This window comes from Dromaius novaehollandiae, chromosome 1 (assembly GCF_036370855.1).
Source record: "Dromaius novaehollandiae isolate bDroNov1 chromosome 1, bDroNov1.hap1, whole genome shotgun sequence".
In the NCBI taxonomy this organism is placed as follows: domain Eukaryota; kingdom Metazoa; phylum Chordata; class Aves; order Casuariiformes; family Dromaiidae; genus Dromaius; species Dromaius novaehollandiae.
This window is the reverse complement of record NC_088098.1, coordinates 58,966,442-58,990,329: the sequence shown is the minus strand read 5'-3', so window position 1 is coordinate 58,990,329 and position 23,888 is coordinate 58,966,442. Positions and strand designations below refer to the sequence as shown.

General features: G+C 36.9%; 1 protein-coding gene across 3 annotated transcripts in view; it reads right to left on the bottom strand.

Moving 5' to 3' along the window:
• Nucleotides 1–46: 46 nt before the first annotated feature.
• Nucleotides 47–23,888, bottom strand: part of GNPTAB (N-acetylglucosamine-1-phosphate transferase subunits alpha and beta) — a 48,744-nt gene continuing 24,902 nt past the window's right edge. The window contains exons 9-22 of one of the 3 annotated variants that reach the window (XM_026119754.2): nt 22,573–22,752; nt 21,340–21,510; nt 18,055–18,178; nt 15,190–15,393; nt 12,618–13,729; nt 11,355–11,554; nt 10,855–11,074; nt 9,695–9,808; nt 8,254–8,339; nt 6,369–6,467; nt 3,790–3,957; nt 2,440–2,530; nt 1,769–1,826; nt 47–1,250 (exon numbers count right to left, since the gene is read on the bottom strand). In XM_026119754.2, the coding sequence (XP_025975539.2) occupies nt 1,779–1,826; nt 2,440–2,530; nt 3,790–3,957; nt 6,369–6,467; nt 8,254–8,339; nt 9,695–9,808; nt 10,855–11,074; nt 11,355–11,554; nt 12,618–13,729; nt 15,190–15,393; nt 18,055–18,178; nt 21,340–21,510; nt 22,573–22,752 (2,817 nt within the window). In that variant the 3' untranslated portion in view covers nt 47–1,250; nt 1,769–1,778. Of the gene's footprint in view, nt 1,251–1,768; nt 1,827–2,439; nt 2,531–3,789; nt 3,958–6,368; nt 6,468–8,253; nt 8,340–9,377; nt 9,495–9,694; nt 9,809–10,854; nt 11,075–11,354; nt 11,555–12,617; nt 13,730–15,189; nt 15,394–18,054; nt 18,179–21,339; nt 21,511–22,572; nt 22,753–23,888 lie in introns of those variants that run through there. The other 2 variants (XM_026119753.2, XR_003262082.2) reach the window with 2 other exon arrangements.

The following is a 23,888-nucleotide window of genomic DNA, read 5'->3' as shown; positions in this document are numbered from 1 at the left end:
TAATGGCTAAGTGTTGTTTTTCTTTAAAACAGAAACAGAACAGACAAAAGCTTTTATCACATTTTAGTTAATTTCAAAGCAAACCAAGTATCTTACAATACATATACACATATATTTTGTACATCTGATTATAAAAATTAATGCTTTTTTTGAATACTGCTAATACAATGAACTGAAGATACACCACCAAACATTTCTGCTTGAAAACATTCAGTATCCTCCCCCACATAAAAACTTACTGTTACGATGTTTCAACAAAATTTAAAAACACCGAAGTTCGATATGTGAATATAAATATTGTTTTTTGAAGAGAAACATTGCTCCCATACACTGCTACATTAAAACAGTATGTTACCTATTCATATGGAGAGGCACTTTTGCTTTTTTTAAATTTACAATGCTTGTAAAATACTATACCTTGATCAGTCATTTGATTCCAACCCTCTCTTTGTAATCAAGTCAAGATATAATACCATTGTATTCTTTGGAATATAATACACCAGATGAGATACAAAGTATTTTTAAAATAATCATCAACTGTTCTATTACTATGTATTTTTTTAATTAGGATACATTTATTCCAAATTCCATTTAAATACCATCAATAGGGGGATGAATTGTCACTGTGCTTAGAAGAATGTCAACATCATTAAATGTAGCCTAATCTAAATTACAAGTTACATAATTCTCTCTTAATTTTCCCATAGGGCTGGGAAAAAAAAAAAAAAAAAAAAAAAGCAGCAACAACAGAAATTTGCAAAATGTTTTGGAATGCAAGATCAAGGACCTGTTTAGCTGATCCCAAACAACTTTGCCTTCCAACATTATTACGTCTAGTTGGCAACACCCACTGCAATAAATGCAGCTACAATTCTTTTGGTAACTCTTTTTATAAAAAAGGATAACATGCCCATGAACTAATGTCTGTCAAGTAAGATCAGTTGAAAACCATCAATGTATAGGTTTTCTCCAATTTTTTTGTTCTGCTTTCTGTCACAGCTCCAGCAGCTTGTATGTCAAAGAGTACTGCAGATGTTATAACTGTAGATACATGATTTTTTTTTTCTTCATATCAACTTAGTTAAATGTCAAACCATAAAGACACTTATGAGAGAGAGATTTAAAATGCTTATCACATCTTGAGGTAGACTGATCTCCAAAATAAAGCTCTTCTACACTTTGATTCGTTCATGACCAACTTCCTTTTGGATCCTTCTCCTTGGAAAAATCTTTCGTTTAAGTGCAATTAGCTGAAGAGAAGAAAAAAATAGTACATTTAGTTCTTTGCTGGGCCAGAGGTACATAGTTGTTCTGGCTTTGCTCCAAGAAACTATAACTTCTGTACCATCTGTGGTAATTAAGTCAATACTGTCACCCCCCCACCCCCACCCCCCACTGTGCAGGAAGAAAGAGCTATTACTTAAATTCATCAGTTAGGCATATACATTTTCACTGGACTTGTCAAATAACCAGAGTAAGAGCAGAAAGTGAAGAATACAGTATGCGTATATGCTGATTATTTAAAAACTTGGGTAAATAATATAATACCAGGCTACATTCAGTTACTAAAAGAGCAACACAAAACTGGCATCTTAAAACTATATATACAAACCTAATTGTCCTACTGAATTGCTGACTAGCCCCCTTCCTAAACCAAGTTACTAATGCAGAAGGAGTCTTCAATACATACAGAAGCTGAAAATCAAGGGAAAGATTCATGCACAAGTTATAGTTGAAACAACAACAACAAAAAAGTTTAACAGCCAACCTTTCAAGAATTACACCCTCTTCATCAGACCACGGAAAGGGTTACTTAAGGCCCCAACCTGCAAAGAATTACCCATATGATTTGTTCCATTGACTGCCTCTAAGTTTAGCAGGATTAATCATGTTCAAGAAAACCATTTTATCCTTGCAGAATTGGAGGCATTTTCTTTGACCCCAATTCAAAACCTATCAAATTCATAGCAGTCCTTGCAGTTACTTTGTATGGGATTTAGCTCAGGTGCCTAAACATCTTTGTTAAGATATTTCTCAGCAAGACTAGACTATCGGTATTACTTGAATTTTCTTCCTATTAATTTACTTTATACTTTTACCGATGTGTGATAGACCAAGATTTTCTACAGCAATTAGTTACTTTGAACACCCAATTTAGCACACTGAAAAGATGGACTTGACAGTTAGAAAGCAACTGAAGAGGTAGTACCACTCTCATCCCCCACTTCCCTTATATGACCCTGTTTGCAACAAAATTCAAGTTGGTAACTCAAAAATTGAAGCAACCTAATCAGTAGTCATATATCATCCTTCCTTTATGAAGAAAAAACCCTATGGCTATTCTTCAAAACCTATTAAAATGCATTCCATTTTATGCAATCCTAAAGATACAGCAAGATATTATATGTTATAGATTTCGTAAAATGATATAATTTTTACCTGCTCAGCAAAAAATGAGATGACTGTAAATACAATAAGTGTTACTAGAACACAATGGGTCCAAAATTTGAGCTTGTCTCTGTATGCCCTCCTGTGCAAACAGAGATAGAAACAGAAAGACAATTTCATATATTATACATACAAAGGTATAAACTTTAAACTAAAGAGTTTCCATGAAATAGAATGAAGAAAACACATTTTAATAGTTTATCTGTAGTTAACTTCTGATAGGAAAAGCAAAACGTTTATTGAGGTATATAGACTGTTTTGTACATTTCAAAACTCTTCTTTAGTCTCAGCCTACTTGAAACTACTCTGACAGCCTTCTGGAGCCATTCTAGAGTGTTGCTTACATTGGCTGTTTACATCGGCTGTTAAACCAAAATTTAACACTGTGCAACAATAAAGCTGGAAAACTCAACTGAAGCTAAAAATGAATTTCCACTAGCATTTCAGCATGCTGTAATCTATCCTGGTAGAAATCTGCTTTGACTACAAGAAAGTCAAAATACGGTGTTCTTTTGAAGTTAACACAGAACAAATTCTTGGCAGATGTCCTCAAAAGGGAGCCAACAATACGCATACGCCTCCTCCTCCAGCACAGGTTTTTACAGCTAACTGCAAAAAACCAGTCAATTTACCCCCCATTCATCCTGCCACCGCTATAATATGGCTTGTACCACTACAGTCCATGCCCATTCCTGCCACCTACAGTATTCCTTCTAAGCTTCCCCAAATATTTTCCCTTTCTTTACACACAGCTGCTTCTCATAATTTGCAGGTCAGCAATAAAATTACCATACTGTTCTTGCCTCATTTTTATCACTATTCCTGCCAGCTTTTCACTTGTGTTCTCAAATCACCTTCCCCAATTTCTGAACTTAAAATATTATTTATAATAATATTACATCACAAGGTAAATGCACAATCATTTCACACGTTAAAGATGTAAAAGGCAAAAAGGCATTTTCCATGCTAATTATCCAGCTGATTATATTGCTGAGAGCTTAAATATATCACTTAGTGATGAACTGTAGCAGAATCTATATATTGCCTCTGTGCAATAAACATTCAAAATATTTTCTTTTCGATTTAAAGATAAGGCAAGAAGTACTGAATTCATTAAAAAAAAAAAATTCTAAATAGGTTGGGGCCAATCAATGAAATTTTAATGACCTTAAGAGCAACAGAAAAACCCAGATCCTGCAGCTGCAAATTTTAGCCCATTCAAATCTATTTAGGTTGTCTTTAACTCCTTTATGACAACACTGGGAGAAATAGGACTTGTATCAATATATTCTATATTTATATGTAGCTTGAAGAATTTTGAAGAGAATTTGCATAACATACCATTCTTGGAGCTCGTGCATGTGAAGGAAACGATTCCGATACTCTCTCGGAAGTTCAAATTGGGAAGGTATGGGAAACATTGATTCATAAAAATCCCTAAGCACTGCTTTCACGGTCTGCGCATCCTTATGCTTGTGATCAATATTGTCATTCAGGCAAACAAATTTTCTAGAAAATAAGAAGTCTTTGTTAGAATATTTCCTTTAATAATACGGCAAAGCTACTGGCAAACAAAGAACACAAATGGTATACTTTTAAAGATTGATACGTTTGATATAGGTAACAGGTTTCTTTATATCTGCATCATTTTAAAATTAGTTGGATTTTAATTCAGAGTCAAAACATCCGTGGAATCTGAGGACAAGCCACACTTGTGTCTCTTCTATTTATGTATATAATGCTGCCATCTACTGACTGCTAGTATGCATCATCCCAGAGGCCACCACTGGATACTGACTGCAGATCAGAAGGCCAGCACTATGATTTGGTAAAGTGGGATTTTTTTGTTTGTTTGTTTGTTTAAGTTTTAAATAAGTTAACATGAGTGAGCTGTCTTAAGTAACAAAACGAGCTCCACTGTAGCAGGGAGACATAGTAAATTATTAATATTTTACTATTTATGCTGCAACCTTCAGAGAAACTCAAAAGCTACAGAAGATTATACGAGGCAAAACTTAGTCCCAAGACTAAGTTATTGACAATGCTATATAAACTGGGTGGAACATGACTTGAATCACTCAAAGATGAGCTTGTATAATCATCACCAAAAATAATAATAATTTGGCTAGAATTTATATGGAAATCACTGTGACCACACAAACATGCTCCCAATAATGCCTCTTGCACAGAGTTATTTTTCAGAGAACAAACAAATAGGTGTTGAAAGGTATTGAAAATAGTTGCAACTAAAGCAGCAGCTAGTGTACTGAACAGCTATGCACCCTTGGCCACTCTGAGCTGGTGTCTGACAGCAAAAATGCCCTTTCCTACATACAGGGAAGGTATGTGCTTTATTTATATCACAAGATACAAGAGCCTTACTTCTTCCCGAGGGGAGAAATCATAGCTGGTGACATATACCTTGGAATTGCTAACCTTTTTAAAGAAATGTGTTCTGGCCAGCTGCTGTATTCTGAATTGTATGGTGTGCCATTTCAAAGAGCAGAGAAAAGTTCAGATTTCCTACATGAAGACTGAAATAAGCAGAACTCTCTAGAGCAAGCAAATCTGTCTACACAGGGCATTACACTCTGCCTTCAGTCTGAAGAGAATCTGGCATAATTGGTACACCATGTCCTAGACAATTATGTGCAGGGGACAAATAATCATTTGAATTGCCACATCTGAGAAAAACAAAATACATCTTTTCCTCTTCAAAAACTAGCAGACTGTCTACACTATCAAGTAATACCCTGCTGGTTCCAAGGACTGGATGTCTGCACTATAAGCATTCAAAGAGTTTATCCTGGACTAGCCGCCCTGTGCTCATCCCTTATATTGGGAGGCTCCTCTGAAAGAAATTCAATTTACAGGCTCCAAGGCTATTCCACATTGCAAATCAAAGCACAGTAAGTGAGGGTGGTCCGGATATTCATTTCAAAAGCACAATACAGATCCCAAGTCACATGCTAATGTAGAGACACCAGTACTGCACTATGCTATGTAGGAATACACCCCTCAAGCAATTGACTCTACCTAACTTCATGAATCAGCCAGCAATCTGGGGCTAAAATACACAATTGTTCCTGAAGAGCAAAACGTATATGGAGTCTCAAGCTGAATCAAGAATAGCGTGTAGGTGACTAATATGAAAATGAAGTCAGTCTACATTCAAGGCAGAGATCAGTTAACCCTCCTCACCTTGCCTGCTGAGGTTCCTGAGAAAAAAGTCTAGACATCACACTCAAAGACATCTTCATCCTAGGATACAATTACTGCACAAAACAGGCAACCCCTTTTAAAGTCCCTAGAAAGCCTCAGCCCATTAAGCATTCTCTCAGATTTGGGTATCTAAACCTTTTGCCACTGCAGTGTAGAAGGATACAGCACCTAATTTCCATTTATGGATCTCTCTCTCTCTCTCATGAAAGATTACAGTAATTTTTTTAAATTCCTTTTGCCATGTTATAACAGAGCATGAAAGCATAATGCATATAAAAAACTGATTCTGTAACAAAATAATCCACCTCCAAATTTCATTTAAATTTATATATAAAGTAGATCAAAATGCTCTTTCCTGTAAAATAAAATCTCCTGTATAAATAAAATGTATGCCCTCTGGAATGCCAGAGATGAAAACCTCAACAATAGCTGAAATTTCTCTGTAAACTTGCAAAAGTTTGAAAGATAAAAAGAATGTAACAAATTAATTAAATAACCCCTAAGGTTAGCAGTCACTTCACTTAAATAGAAAAAAAATAATAGCATTTTTGGTTAAAATTGGTCTTGCACTACAACATGCAACAAATGAATACACTGCAACAAATGATTTTTTTTCTTCAATACACAAATATTTGAAACAGTTCAAGCAGAAAATTAAAGCAGTATCAAAACTTCATAAAAATCAAGAAATAGCATACCTGGGATTTTTTCGTATGTCATCTAGCTGACCAACTACATGAGAAACATTCGTGCGGATCATTTTGAAGGCAATTTCCTCTTCTCCCATGATTTCAAACCTTATTGTTAAAATAATGTTTATACATTAATATCACCAGCTAAGTCAGATTCACTAAATATTTAATTTACCTTCTTCCTTAGGCATCTGATTGTCCAACTTTCATTATTATTTGTCATTTGATTTCTATCACTATACTTACTTTTTTCAGCTAACACTCTCACACAGAGCCACATTTACTGGTAGCCTACCATAAACTGAAGAACTGGATTCTAATACACACATAAACTAAGAGTTTCAGCATAAGAGTGATAATGAATCTTATCTACAAAGTAGACATACCTGCACTACAGTATTTACAATTTCTACAGTTTACAGCTGTAACTTAAAATTACACTTTAGATATGAAAAAGTGTTCTTACTTTCCAGTCACCAATGCAAGAACATCTTAAAATAAAATCACAGAACAACACACAAAACTACAATCTAAATTCCAAATACAAACCTTCCTCACATATCAACTTAATAATTTACAGACAAGACAAGTATATGAAATGCAGAAGTATCATACAATCTCTGGAGGATATCTTCAGTTTAAAGGGTTTGAAAGAATTTGACCCCCTTACAAGAGATGTCACATTTATTTTTTCATGTTGTGCATATGCCTACAATACCCTTATCTTAATCAAAGAAAATCCAAAGCCTGTTCCTTGAAGCCTCATCTGAGAATGTATTGCTTTTACAAAGCTCACAAAGTTAAAACAATTATTTAATATTAGAGATTAACAGAATGAAAGAGCAGTATGTATCTTAAACTGATTTACAGTAATGTATACATTATTAAGCACACCAGATCCTTCTCCCCTGCCCTCCAATATCTGTCAATCTCATTTGTTGTGTCAGCATTTAAGTTCTAGCATAGACTCTCCTGGGAAGGGAGTTACTTATAAAGCATATAGCACAGCTTGAGGTATTGTTAACGGACCATATAATAACGTCCAAATGCTGCCACAAGCAGCATCTGTGACCTTCTTTCACTCTACAGTCTTACTGGACTGTGTAGCCACTCATGGCACAGCTGAAGGCTTCAGAGACTCCTCAACTCTTTCTGCTATCCAACAGTGCTGGTGAGGCAGAGGTGAGTGGACAAGGCTCCAAGCTCTGTGCCAGCAAGCAGCCTCAGTCAGGTGCAACTCGTTGCAAGTTTCAGAGATCACAGATCTGAGAAAACCCTCACCTCAGACAGATCTACCAAAATACAATTATTCAGGAGAACCCAAGGTCATAGTTTGCCCTGCCATTTCCAAAAGGGGATTCAAGCCCCCTCCTTGTCTGCCTCTCCCCCCACCTCTTACTCCTCCTCCTTGCAGAAAATCTGTTGGGCTGCAATACTTTTTCTTTCCTTTTTTTAAGCTTCAGTAGAAAAAAGAAGGATGAAAGATTTACAACTTCTAAATACAGGAATGTCTCCTTCCACCTTTTTATACTACTATTTTCTCTTACTTTGTATGGTCAACTTATATAGCTGTCTAAAGCTACTCTGGCTTTTACTGTTATACAACAGAGTTAGGATCTGGCTCAAGAAGGTACATGCAACATTAAAACCTTTAGCCTACTAAATAGCAAATTATAAAAAATAAAAACAAATCATCATTCTGCATAACGAAACATACATAAAGTTTTCAGTATTTTTACTTTGATTTCTCTCTTTTCAACTCCTCTAGTAACACGTTAGCTTGATTTATTTTAACACATTCAATACAACCTTCAGTTATGTATGCATGCATGTGTCTTCTTGCTGTTTTACAAAAGCTAGCATTGCTTTTCACAGGAGTATCAGAACATACCTATATTTGTTTTTGTCCTTGTATGCCTTACGAATTCTCTCAGTCACAGGTTTGCAATTAGTAACTAGGTTTTTAGTCACTGGAGGCTGGAAGAAAACATATTTCTTACATTATACTTTACTCAAAGATTATAGAGTCTGTTATAAAGGTGCACTTTGTAGGAAACATACTGTAGCTGTAAAGAACTGTATACACTTTGCTCTCCTGGAATGAAAAACAATATTGTTTCTTGATCATCTGTTGAGAACAAAAATAGTGCTGTATAACATCAGATATCTTATGCATATTGTATGAAAAATATTCAATGTTTTTGGCAAGAACATTGCAACTTCACATTTCATCCTCGATACAATATTCTCAAGTTGTAGCTGGTTTGACAGCTGTCTTTGGCATTCCTCTGATGGAGGCCACTCAATGCTAACCAGTAACCCTTGCCAGGCAAGCTCTACAGAACAGCTGATATATTAGCCTTATTATTTCTATCATGAGCTATGCTGTAACAATTCTGGGAAATCAAATCCCTATTCTCATGGGATATTTCTACAGTACCAGACTCATTGCTAGAAATTTAGCTGCTGCAGACCACAAAAGTAAAAATAAGTTAGGCCTCTGTGCTAAACAAAAACACTATTAAGTCACTATTTAAACTGACTTAAAAGAATAATGTTAGCATATTAGGCATTACTGCTTAGATTATTCTACTGACTCTCCAAAAAAATCGAAGTAATTTGACATTGTTTCCAACCAGAGACTTAAAACATGCTTATGGCAACCTTCCTTTATTATTACTCTTCAGAGTTTTCACTTCATAGATGAGTATGTGGCCTGGCTCACTTAGGACTCTGCAGACTGAAATAAGAGAGTCACAAAGAGGCAAGCTATGTAAAATGAAGCAAGGCTGTACGGGATGCAATGTCCTCAGAATGTGCAGAGTTTTCAAATCTACATTTTCATTTCTCCAAACCAGGCTGACAGAATAGTTTCATATAGAACTTTGTTAGAACTCACACTTCGGGAAAAACATTCTTAAAACCTTGTAACTTAAACTGGTAAGTACACAAGACAGGACAGTGTCTAGAAAGAAAACAAAAATAGAATAAGTCAATAGTCAGCTGTCTGTATACCTGTATCTATACATGGTGTAGATCTCTCATTTTGGTTCACAACAGTGAATTCATTTTCTTAATAAGGTTGACTGTTTAAATCCCATATATAATGATCAGTAGCTCAGCTTTTCCCTGCTTTGAAGAAAATTTTATTGGCTTTAAAAATTAGGAAGCAGCTTATAAAAGTTTTATATTTAAAACACTATTATTTCATGTGCACACTGGTAGAAATTTTTGTGAATACTTTTCTTCTAGAAATCATAACGCCCTTTCAAGTGGACTAAATACATGCTCAGTTAAGAAACCAAACATCTTTTAGGACCAGTATTTCTTACCAGATTGGGATCATAATATGCTTCCTGAGTTGGTGGAATGACATCGATCCGAGTGATGTTGGCAGGAAGAGCCTTAGAGCAATTTATTAGCATTTGTTCTAGACCTGTCAAATCCTATCAGAAGGGTAAAAGGAAAAAAAAAAAAAGTAATCCTGTTTTCTCACTGACATAGTTCTAAAATTTCATAAACTTCTTCCTGTATTCAGAGTGCTCAGATATATTTAAAACATTATCTACAGTCCCACATTACTGTATGAAAGCAGACTTATCAGTTCAGCAGACCACAATTCAACAAATGCCAGTCAAGGGGCCTCCCCATATGCTTAAAGTGAAGCAAATCCTCAGCGCATAGTTGAATTGGGACCAGATAAAGCATGAGCTAAGTAGAGGAAATGCCACTTTTATTTAAAAGTGAACACAGTTTTACTGATGATGCCAAGACGGTAAAGAATTCCAAAACCAGAAATGGAGTATTAAATTCTGTAACAAAAAAAAAGAGTACTAGAAAAGACAGAAAGAATGACTTTCTGATTAAGGTACAGGCCAGGAATACACTACTAAAGCATAGCTGTCTTCTAGCTATGCCAATGATTTTGTGCAACAAAAGATTATTTCATTGGTTTGTGCCCTGCTTCCTCTCTGTAAAGTAGAAGTAGTACACAGTTTTCTCTACCAACTGTAACTTTAAGAGCCTAAGTCCTACAACGACCATCTCTTTGCTCATCAAGCTCCCAGAAAAGCATAAATGTGAATCTTTGGATGTAGTGATAGCATTTACTAGTACAGTTACTTCCTTTCTACCCTTTGCCTCACTTCTTTATCTAGACTGCAAGTTCCTCAGGGCAAGCAGTGTTTTACTGTGTTTATTATGTATTTATGTTACAGTAAAGATCTTTTCTAGCAAATGCAAACTAACTGCTTTCTTGAACTCGGAAGCCAATGACCTGTTTTTCTGATGATGCTAAAACTATTGACTGAATTGTTGACTCAATACAACAAACAAAAAAAGTAGAACACATGAATATTGCATTCTCAAGTTAAAATTCAAGAATAGACAGATGCCAAAGCAAGGAAGAATAAGGATTTGATTCCTTTTGTAACAACTGTTTAGGATTTTACAACTGAAGTAACCCTAAAAATCATTGCTAAAGAAAGAATACCTGCAAACTTAAAGGTAGTTCATGGATTCTTGTGGCCAATGTGCGAATCTCTCTGTCAGACAATATGCCTGACTGGTCCGTATCAACCTCATCAAAGATTTGGGAAATATTCAATGGCTGGACTGCACTCATAAGATAGTAGAAATATGAAAAAGCAAACTGCATATCCTCTGAGTGTCGCACTTTGTGAAATGATGTTTTGTCAAATTCCTCAGGAAACCTACAGAGACAAAAAAAAGTTAATTTAGTATTTCAGTTCATTAAAGTAAAACATTCCTTACCTAAGAATGAATTTGCACATAAAATTTTAAAAGGTCCTCAAAAGTCTCCTTATTTTAGCACAACTATCATGCTGTGACAAATTCTTCATTTCCCTTTTCAAAATATAATTTAAATGAGTAGCCATCAACACACTGGAAATAGCTATAACAAAGCAATAACAGAAAGATGAAATTACATCACCTACAGTTTTACATTATTTCAAACAAAGGCATACTCACATATCCTGTAGCTCTTGCATAACAGTGCGGTCAATCATGTGAGGCATATGAGCAGGGACTTTTCGAGATGTAAATCCAAATTTGCTGTTTAAAAGCTTATTTACATATCGGAGGGAATCAGCAAATGTGTCTTTCAGCTGCCTTCCAAAATGTTTACCATCAGTAAAGTAGGACATCTGTTTGAGTAATGATTCTTCTTCCTACGCAGCAGGACAGGTATACCTCAAGGTTACATTATCAAAAAGATCAGAAGGATTAAACACACAGGCAAAATGACATTTCAGCTAGGTGCCAGCTCTTTCCAGTAGTTGAATATTTTAAGAAATGTCTTCATATTTTTCTTCAAATTCCTTAGTTCTCTCTTTAAAAAGAGAAAAGGTAACTTTTCCCCTCAAAGCTGTTATGCTCTGATCTATACAAATCTTTCTTAATGTTTTTCCTCAGAAACCACACACACACAAGCCACTTTTAGTTATCATATATATTTGTAATATTGACCTCCTTTGCCGATTATTCATCCATATTAGATGAACTGAAATCCCACGAATATGAAAGATTCCTCATGCAAAAATCCAATCCCAGATGAACAGAAAGAGGTGATCTTTTTAAAATATAGCACCTTTGCTATTTGAAGGAGTGAAGAACAGTTGTTACCAACAGGATCAGTCTCTATCTTCTACAGGTTTTCGAACCTGCCAAAATGCTTTGGCTGGAAGCAGAGGGAGCTTCTTCCATGTTTTCTTGACGTGGTCTGGACATTCAGTTTTGTTGATGGACTTTCAATTTAGCTTTTAGGCACCAAATACTCCCCATTATACATATGAGTATTTTTAAGGTGTCTGTTTTGTAACAGACTGGATCCAAATTTGTATAAAGGAAATCGAAACAAAATTTAAGCTTTCTGTTGCAGTGCTATGCATCTGAACCGTGTTTGAGGATTTGGCATTGTGTATTTGGCATTTGAGGATTTTCACACTACAAACAGGCACTGAATAAAGAGTTAATCTGACTAAAAATCTAGTAGAAAGGGAAAGGAAATGGCTATTCAGCTTTCACCGCCTAGCTAAGAGATGCCCAGACCATCAAATTAAATTTTATAAGGAAACTCAGAAAAAAAGAGTTTTCAAAATCTCAGTATTTGCCACAAAGGCAAGACATATTTCACATTAAAAAACAAAACAAAAAACACATTAACATGATTTCACTAAATGATGCAAAAAATATGCAGCTATTCCATTTAAGCAGTGAAGTTAAGATACTCACATCAAGAAGGTCTTGGAAATATTTCTTTTTCTCCCATGGCAAAAAGCCTTGGTCACTTCCAGCATAATACTGTAATTTTCTTCCCAGTAACCCCTCCCTTATATTTGTATCCATCTGCACATGTCCTTCTCCTCCTTCAATGCCCTCTGTGTTTTCTCCAGTCTCTACATTCCCAATATTTTTTGATTTCTGGGTTTCCTTTAATATGAGCGCATTCAATACTTTTTCTTGAGATTCATTTTTATTTCCCATGCTCTGGGCTGGAAGTGTGGATTTAGGGCTTATTTTAGAAACAAGTTCATTTGTATTCATTGTCACAACAATCCCTTTTGTTCCGGTCAGCTTTGAAGAAGCTACTTCATTTGCTTTTATTGTCATTTCTATTTTGCCATCATTTAAATCTTTATAAGGCTTATGCATACTGGTACGGTTCTTCTGATCTTCTGAACTATAACCCACATCCTTCTTTTCCAGGCCTACAATCCTCTTTACTGTAGTTAAGGACAGAAAAGGTCTCAGGAGAGCAGCCTTGGATAGATTAAATCCTTTCTGAGTGATATCTCCATTTACTAGTTTCAAATCCAGGTTCTGCAGAGCTAGCTGAACATCTTCAGGAAGGAGAGACACATTCACTGATGGCACTATCACCTCTTCATGGAGACTCTCTATCGTGCCGTTCAGACGTTTCCTGATTCTTGGAAAGCGTTTTTCTTCAGGAATATCCTCAAATATCATTTCAGCTTCTGGTATTGAAGTTGGAGTTTTATAATCAGCATTGGATTTTTGCGTGGAGGTTGTGTTCAGTTTTGGTTCCTCTCTAGTATCAGCTTCAACAGCTACCTGCATTTTAAACTCTTCATCATTTTTATTTAGAAACGTAAGATTAAAATAGATCACAGTTGCATTCATGCCACTGTGCATTATGAGGTGGATAGTCTTCCATTTGTTAGCTACTGAAGCATGTCGGATAATTGGATTATCACTATAAGAACCCTCAATTCCTTTCTTGGCTATTTCGCTAAAGCTGAAATAGGGTAAGCATTCACCTTTTGGAATAACATAGTAAGTCTGATTGAGCTGAAGTGTCACCTTGTACATCTCTTCAAAGTGATCTGGAAAATACCAAACAAATTTCTGTCAGTTTGAAGTCTGATGCTTTTCTTTCAGTGGGTTTTTTTTTTTTGTTTTTTGTTTTTTGTTTTTTACTGTAATATGCCCAGCAGGATTCACAGTGAGACAGCATTATAAAACGTTTAAGGTAACTTCCAGTTATTCTTGCTCAGCTATCTTTAACAATGAATTATTAGAACCTACTCACATTTATAAACCTGCCAGCCATTCCAGTGACAATTCTAAAAGCCACTATGGTCGATCAGTCTTTCAGTCTCTACCCACAGAGACCACTTGGCTCACTACCACGCTTCTCTTACCTAAAATTAAGTACCGGTCAGAAGTAACACATTCATATGAATTTTTGCCACATTTTAGTAGATTCATGTCACAAAAGTGAGACCACACTACAGTAATGCACCTTGATTTGAGACTTCCAGAATCATTAAGGTTGAAACAAACTTCTCCCTACCACAGGAAAAGACATTATCTGTCAGCTCTCATGTGAACAAAACCTCACTGCCAGTAGCGCAGCTGTCAGTAACACACTCCTTTCTCAGCTCAGACACAGGGAAGGCTTTACTCTTCCAGATAGGCTGAATTCTCCCGTATCTGTTCCTTTGTCTATGCCAAACCCCACTCTCAATCACTTCAATCACTCCTGCTAGCCTTTCATTTCAAACTTTAGCTTCTCACTGACATCTGTGCTCTAATTTCTCCATGATGTCCTTGTCCTACCTGTAGCCCTCCCACACTGCTCTTTGCATCTTGCCCCTCACTTTTCATGCTTTCTCTACTATTAAACTTGTAAATCTGTATCCTCCCATCTCTAAATAGCATGTAGTTTAGTTTTAAAAGACTTCCCAATGCATTCTATCACAGAAACATGTTTAATGATTTTCACTTTTTAAATGCATTGAGGTTCAAAGGTCCATCTTGAACCCGGCTGGTCCTTTAGGTAAGTGCAAGTAAGGGATGAAAGCCTCTGTGGCTACTTGGCAGAACTCACAGGTGTCTGAAAGCAGTCTCTGTCAGCAGTCCAGAGCAAGGCTTGAACTTGCATCTCCAGCTCTCATTTCTTAATTATTATGAGCATCACCAATTAAAATAGTTGTTCTTATCTGGGCAAAGACTCTTTGCAGATCTGAAATGCAATTCCTTCATTTAAAATGTAAGCCTTTTGGGGCAAGGAATTCAATGCCTGCTACTCTGTACAGTATCAAGCACCCTGTCCACACTTGGTCAATAACTGCTTCAGCAAATAAAGCAGCATAAAATATTCATTCAGGTTTGGGTTGATAAATATAGGAAGTCTCATTGACTTTTTCTCCAGCTGCTAACAGCTCTTTTCCTACAACTCTGCAGAGCATTGAGCACAATCACAGAATAATAATAAACCAAAAAGGTAGGTCAGTTCAAGAGAATCCTTACAGAAAGTTTATCAGTGATGTATTTTACTTACCTTGCCCACAGTCACCAGCATCAAATCCACAGGAGAGGACATTGCAGGCCTGATCACAGAATTTGTCTGCTAGCCAGGAGTTAGCACAGCCTTGGTTACAGTAAGAAATGCCACTTATTCCTCCACCAAACTGCCATGGTAGTCCATTCCCTATACCTCCAACTGCACCACCTCCAGCAACATAGCGACTACCTCCACTGTTACCTAGAGTGACAGATAAAAAAAAAATGAACAGTCCTTTGAAATCCTTATTTCTGAAGAGAGGCACATTGTGGTGCCATTTTAAACCACATTGTTAAGGTAGGCTGAAAAGTCAGTTATATCTTATTTATCTACAACAAAATTAATACATAATGACTGCTAATTAGCCCTCTGTGTGCTACTGTAAAATCTATATTGTGCGAAAATCCATACTATATAAATTTGGGGATTAACTTAAAAACAAAAGTTAACAACACATTTTGTCTCAACTTTAAAGAGGCAAGCAGACAACTCACTTCTTTCTTCTCTTGCTTGCAGTCTTGACTGTACAGGCCTACAGGGGTGCGTCATTTCCTCAATCCAGAAGCACCACTTCCTTTTCCTAACCTACCACCCTGAAAATTCAATCTAGGAACTAGAGGCGTAACTTCACGATCAGCATAGACTGATCCAAAACTGCTCTGGTGCCAAAGGGTGTATTCACTTCCCTGCACACCACAACTATGTGCTAGTATTAGCATCTACGTAGCAAGTCTTATCCAGCTAAAAATTAGCCCTCCTTCTTCCTTCCACCCACTCTTCTTGAAAGCAAAATACTAATGCAAGTGAAGGGACAGAAACACGTATGTAGCCAGGGTTGGCAGGACCTGAAAGAACTGCGCGTTTTACCACTAGTGCAGTCTTTGGTTGCCTTTGTAAATCCAGCTTTGAGACCACTACTAAGGAGACATGCTAGGCTCTTAGCACCTCATCAGTACCTGACGCTATGAGTAAAATTTTCCTCTCGTTTATATCTATTCCCCTTCGTTTTCACCAAAATCGTAGCTTCAGTCCCTTCTCACTCCAAGGGGTGTGCAAAGTCATCACCAATAATAACAAGGCAAGGATTAGGCAGGGCAACTGAATACTCTGGAAGGTGAAAAAACATAATGCAGATATTCTTCAGAGAAATGACAGATCCTCAGTGTGCACAAGTTTGAAGAGCAATAAAATTTTCTCATACCTACACTGTTCTGAGCGTGTACAGGAAACAGCCTTTCATTAAGAGTGTGTTTTTACATAGATGCTTTTCAGGCCAGAATCATATTAAAAAATTGACACTTTGTTGAGACTGAAGAATCCTTACATATCATACATTACTATAAAAACATAGTCCATTCATTTTTACTATCTAATAATCCTCTTTGCTCATTTATGGATAAGAGTCTAAAAATGGTCACCCTTTTCAGGAAAAGAAGTATGCCCAACTGTGCAGACCTTTCCTGGTTGGTGAGAACTTATTTGTTCCCACTTCACCCTTCCTTTAAAGCAATTTCCTTTTTTTCAAGGTATGAAAGGAATGGATAAACAGATTCAGCCCTCAACACAGTCACAGGGGTTTCCTTCCACAAGAAGCATGTGGTAAGAAGGTATAGACATTCATTCATACTAAAAAGCTACTGGATCTACCAGATAGACATTCAGCTGTGGTCAATTGAAGTTAAAAACTATTATAAGCAAGAAGCAACTTTTTACAGTGATTTCTTTACCAATTTATATAATGCAGTTATCACAGCTTAGAGTATTTGAATAGACACATGGCCTTTTTCTACAGCTATAAAGCTATGATTTCATAGAACTCACAAGAGAAATTTGATTTACCAGGTAGAATTTTGTGCCTTAAATTTTTGAGCCTTAGGGAGTCAGATAAGCTCATTTTGGGGGTCATCCTCTAGCTTCATAGACAAAACAAAACAAACAAACAAAAAACATATTAAACGAAATGCCTGATAGGAGGAGAGGTAGCAAGGAAACTGGTAAGTAAAGTTAGCCTGTGTGTTCATACTCAGGCAGCACTAAGGAGTTTTAAGACAAGAAAATAGATCAAAAAGATAGAAAAACAGTGGAACACAGACTACATTCAAAGAGATGGCACAAAATCTACTTTGAGCATGCTTGGCCATGGTTTTAAAAACTCCACGTGTAAGCCATGAGCAAAGCAAGTACAGACAACCTCCTCCATGAGGGGAAAGTGGGTTAGAACTTTGAAAATTAAGTAATACCATAAAAATCTCACAAAGAATCTTCCCAGCAACTACTCTGGCCAGATATTTAACTACAAAAATCTGTCTTCCACTTAGAATTCATATTTATAAAACTTAGTAAGCAATATTAATGAAGGACAAGTGAAGGGAGACATCAAACCTGTAACACTAGGCAAAGTGCTACCATTATATCCACAGAACAGAACTTTACATCCAATTCTAAAACTCTGATACTGTTATTTTAGTAACATGTCTTATTTGTTCTGCCCATATCTCTTTTCTGCTTGTTTATTTATCTGAGACGCATATAATTTTGCTCAATAAAGTCAGGACAGAAGTTCAATATTATTACTGCACTAGAAGTGCAATACTATTACTTGGACTCTGAGGTTCAGAAACTGTTCTTTCCTGTAGTCAAACTTGGTACCCAAAGAAAGATTTCCCTGTTTACTACTATTTGCTGTAATATGCCATACCGTTTCACAGTTTAGAGGAAATACTTTTTTAAATCTATATGAACAACTTTTTTGTATTATTTAAAGTCAGCAAATTTTGTAGTTACAGGACAATCGATGAATCACAGAATTATTCTTATAAAGAAAAACAGGTCAGTTCACTGTTTCTAACATTGTCATCTTACCAATGCAATCACCTCCATCCCAGTCACAAGCTGAGTTATTACAGGCTTTATCACAGTAACCATCTTTAATCCATGAGCCAGGACATCCCTCAGCACAGTTTGGCACAGGCCAAGTCAAGTAAACCTGGAACAACAACATAGTCTCAGACAAGGACTGGCAAACAACAGTGAACTGAGCTCATTTTTAGAACACAGTGACTTAAAATAATGCCTCCCTGTGCATAATGCTTTACACGTTCACAAAGCTTTACAAACAGGATTTAAACCCTATCACCTGTGAAGTAAATGTTATCCTTTTCAGGCAGAAGGATGTTAAGGCTCAGAAGTTAAATGAATTTTCAAAGCCACACAGCAAGGCAGTAATGGCCAGAAATAGAAAGCAGGACTTCCCAAATCCCCATCCCCGTGATTCATTTCTGCAAACCACATTCAAATGAATATTAAGATTTTATCTTTTATCAGATAAAAAGGGGAACTTCAAATTTAAAATAGCTTTGCAATTCGCTTGTTCTCCTGACTCAAATGTTTCTTCATTAGTAACCAGTCATGAGATAACAAGCACATGTTGAACATAATCCCTGAAGCATCTGATCCTCTATGACTTAAATAATTCTAAGAATTACCGAGATAAAAATCGGGTGCGTGGATGTGTCTATTTTCCACTTGGCAGGCATTAAAAACTACACACTTTTTCCTTTAGACCTTACTGTTTCAGGATTCTAGCAGCATATTTTCAACTGAAACACTTACTGATCAGGTTATCAGGAACAGCATTTCACCTAAACTCACCTCGTATTATAAGTGAGAGAACAATAACTGAAAAATAATAAAAATACACTAACTGCAGGATTTGGCAAATACTTGACTATTTCCTTAAAATTTTTAAATCAACTGGAGGTCTCCAAGTTACTAAAGGTAATAATTTTACAGTACCTTAAACTAGTGTTGTACAACTCCTATTACTCTGCAGACGGAAACATAATGGGAGAGTACTAGAAATAATAGCAAGGTTTAGATGGACACTGGTGTTTGAAATTGTTCTATCTGCCCAGAACAGGAATAAAAACATTTAAAAAAATCCGAGGTGTTTTGCAAGACTCCTACTACTGTTATCTGCACAGAGGGAAATACAGTTTGACAGAAAGGGCACTAAATCAGAAGACCCAAGCCCACATTCTAGTCATGGTTTACCCCTAGAGTGACCATAGCAAATTTGTTTTCCCTCGTTGCATTTTTTTTTTCCTACTAGACTGCAAGATTGTCATGGTAAGTGCATGCCTTGTTATATGAACAAGTATGTGTGTGCAGATATGCTACATCTGCCCACATGAAGTGTTTAATTCAACAGCCTCTAGCATCTTCTGGGTCCCATTACATATTTTTGTAATGCAAATAATGTAAATCTGAACATTTTTCTCCATGGCTGTCTTGTAGATTAAGCTCACAGAAGAAAACTCTGCTTTGTTTAACCACAGTTGTTACTAATAGGTATGTTGAAACACTAGTACACCTGTAGTAAATAATTATAGACAGAGATGGCAAAGATATTCTGGGTGTCTGGAATAGAGGTGGTTAATGGTAAACTTAAATATTAGACCAGTCTGTCATCCAACTTCAGCATTCCCATGGAAGAATTAATTCTGCTGTCTTTCGAACAGAGCATTTCCCACGGAGCAAAAAGAATTCACGAGGGAGGAAAGCCTGACAGCTGCTAAACGCCAGACCAGCCTTACCAGGGCGCAGACAGGAAGTGGGAGAATTAGAGAACTACGCTGATGAAAAAGTGAAGCAGAAAGGCTGACAGAGGAACAGTTATACCCTCAGAAACGCAGGAGCAAATACAGATGAAGGTAATTCTGCACCCAAACATGAACACAACACAAATATTAAAAAAAAAAAAACCAAAAAACAAAAGCCAAAGCTTTTTCCATTTTGTGCCTTTGCTAACAATTTCTAGTTAAGAATAATGATCCCCAAAGGAGAGGAAGGGGCAAAGCAGAAGCTTCTTATATTCATGTTTGTGGCGGACAGATGAGTGAACTTTTGCCTTAAATATTTCTTGGTACATAAGGTGCAAGCAAACCATAACCCCAAACAAGCCATCTGTTCCTGGCGGGAACAGGACTGAGCTGCTGCGACCCCCGAAATGGTCTCCCTGCGACCACCCGGGACACACCGAGCCTGCGCTGAACCAGACCACAATCGGGCAGAGACTTTGGGACCTGGACTATAAATTACTGCTGCTTAGCACAACTTCTATAAAGCTTGCTTAGCATGAGTAACTAAATTTGCTGAAGCCTTAGGCCGCACTCCCTAGTTCAGTGAGAAAGGCAGGAACTGGTGCAGGCAGGAAAGACAAGGGGGTTACCAGCAGTTTGCATTTCCATGCTTCACGCTCCGGGAGGAAGGATGTCAAGGCATTGAAGTGAGGCCTGCTTGGGCACCGGGACCCTGGGGAGCAGGGCCTCCTCTTGCTGCGGAAACAATGCTGATTGGGGGGTCTGGGCTATCTTGGGGTCCAGATCATATTCCCTTTGTCTGGACCTTGGGAAATAACACCTACCGTCACTGCTGGGGAAGTAATAAATTGTCAGGGCTTTGAGAGATAAGGGCAAGACCCGAAGAATGAAAACGCATCTGTCAGCAGAAACCACAATGGTAAACAACCTACCTAGGGACCCAATAAGGAGCAGGAGACCCCAGACCTAAATATTACTATTGGTCCAAACTACCGCGTGAAGGGCGGAGAGCTTAAGATTGGAAAGAATAATTGCCCAGGGATTTCTTTGTTCGGGGTCCCTCTTCAGAGGCACCCAACTCGAGCTGCACGCGTGTCATTACAATTTATTTATTTAATTTGCCTCGATTTGGCTCCAAACTTTTCAGCGGGAACCTAGGGTCGGACCCTGCTCGAGTTGTAATTACTGCACGCGCTTCACTAAAATTTACAACCAGGGTGAAGAGCACCAACAGGGCGCCGCTGGATCCACAGGTGGCGATATCCCTTTCTCTCTCCCTCTCTTTTTCTCTCTCTCCTCCCCTTCGCCTTTCCCCACCTTTTCTCCCCACTCCGTGGAAAATAAAGTTAAAAGGTTGTACGATATTTGACTGGTTTTAGTGTCTTAATCTCATCCTTGGGATCGTAACGAACCCCCCCCCCCCCCCCCCCGATATTGGATCGGGACAATGTTCCCTTTCAAAGTAATATTGCTTCATTTTACATGGTATTAGCACAGAAACTTTTTGAATCTACTTCTAGTAAAAAGTCCTTTCATAATGGCTTACCTTTTGGCCCTTGGAGTGACTATAAAAATCATCAGGCCAAACATCCTTTCCAAACATAACATCATCATTGAGGTAAATAAACTTCTGGGAGAGGCCACTGATACGATGAATATGACTTTCGATAGCTGGTGAACTGAAGGTAGGCAAGTGACTCACATTCTGAAATATTTCCTGCAAAAAAAAAAAAAAAGAAAGAAAAAAAGAAAAAAAAAAGAAAAAGAAAGAAACCCAACAACCCAAAACAGTTTTGGAAGGCAAAATAAAACAACATACACCCATCAGAAAGATTTGGTACCTATCTAAAATGAAAAATTAATTTTAACAAGAGCAGGAAAAGATTTGAAAGACACAAAGTGAAAAGCGATTAGCAGAAAAGAAAAACTTTATCTTCTTTTCCTACATAAAACCATTTTCAAGTCTGTGCTAAAAAAAAATGCACCTGAATCAATGCATAGATATAAACTCCTATTTATTTCACTGAGTACTGGATCAGGCCCAATGTACACATCTTTATTCATCTCGTGCAGCTCAGGCTGCTCAAAATTTCAAGACTGTTCCAACATTCAAGGAGTCAGGATTCTTCCGTCTCTCACAAATAACTTAGCAAGCAGACAGCAACAGAAGTTGAATTAGTATCTTGTTACCTCTTCAGTTGCTCAGGGCTCTAGCATTTCAAGATACCAAAATTACTTCTGAATTTGTAATAAGAAGCCACTAGGGTATTTTTGTTGCTTCACTTATTCAGGAAACTTTGAGTCCTTTTTTCTTTTTAAATAATGTTTTTAGAATGCATAGCTACTTTTCTCTCAGCCAATTTATTAGATCCAGTAACTACAATCCATCCTGTCTCAATACAAATTTATTAGGCTACTGCTCACCCTGAGACAGTGTTAACAGACTGAGATTCAGATTGCATTTTCTTCCCCCCAAGTTTTTTATAAATAGATTTTATAAGGAAATTAGACACGGGTACATGTTAGCTGAAGACTAAGTATCTGGAAAAATGGACTAAGCAAAGGTTTGATGCATCTTCAGCTACCTTCTTAGCCAAACTGAAATACAGGAATATACTGGGGTTTAACAAAACCATGGATGAGAGGGGGAAGAGGTGGTCACTTCTACCTTCCTCATAAATGCAGCCTTTAGCTGATAGGGGATAATGCATTTACAAAGACATAATCTTTAACAGTGGCGTTTTCCTGATGGATTTTTTGGTTTGGTTTGTTTTTTTACCTGATGAGTCACTATAGTTATCCGAGGATTATCCAGGTTAAGCCAGGAAGGAATCTGCCCATTAGTGACAATGAAAATATGTCGCACCCAAGGGGCATGCCTCTCTATTGATCGCAATGAATATCTCAGCTCTTCATTATCTTCAAAACGGCTAGCAGAAATATCTTCATCCTGTTTAGACTACAAAAAGGAAGACTCCTCTACTTAGATTAAAAAAAATATATTCATGTTCTATCCAGCTAGGTAACATGCAGTATGCTTTAACATAAGGGTGCATGAGTACTTCCAGACTTAGATATTCAAAATAAAAGGCATGTTGATCATATACCATTATTCTTCTAAAGGATTATAGTCTACTGATATATCAAGGTAAACAATATATTCTTCTGATATCAGCAGCTGACTGCAAGGTATCATTACGACGTCTGCTGACCACATTGTAAGATGACCATGGCTTGGGTGATCCTGTCTCTTGAAGAATGAGTCCCAGAAAAAATACACCCTCCTGCTTTCCTGGATTATTAGTCCCAGCTATTTCTTCATCTCCTACCCATTCGTGTGGTGGGCTTATTGAAAGCCAAGCTGCATGTCAAATCATGAACATCACCTTTCTGAACTGATATTTAAGAGGCTAGGACCTTGCAAGTATATTGCATCATAAACCACACATAAATGTCACCTAATATAGATTACACTGGAAGTGTCATGATGTAGCAGCTTTTCAATTATCTCTTGTTCTTTTATTGTAAAGACTTTTAACAGGAGAAATTTAACAGAACTGAGCTATCAAATAGCTAAATGTTTCTGCATGCTTTTTACTAAAAAGCCAACATTTTAATCAGAAACTTTTCAGGTAAATAACACTAGTTTATATGACAGTGTAACATACATTTCCTATTTTTGAGAATTTAATGATCTTTTCTAAAAATGACAATGGAGGCCACCTAAAGGAATATGCCCAACTAAAACAAGATACTCTAGGAAAACTTGAGCTTGTAATGACTACTTCACTGCAGATTCTATGCATTATAGATAAGTCTCCTTCTTCTCCAGTATGTCCAGTAACACAACTTATACATTCTCAGTGACATAACAACTTAAAACCTTAACTTTCAGCAACATAAGCATGCATTGGTTAGGTACCCATTTGTGAAAGAATGCATTATTTTAACATGGGGAAGTATGAAGTCTGAGTTCAGGGTTTGTATTAATGAGAAAAGTTCCCTGAAAGCAAGTTCACAGAATACAAACAGACAGAATAAGCTTTATTAGAAACTGTATGTTTACTTTATGCATGTTATTTGATGTTTAATATA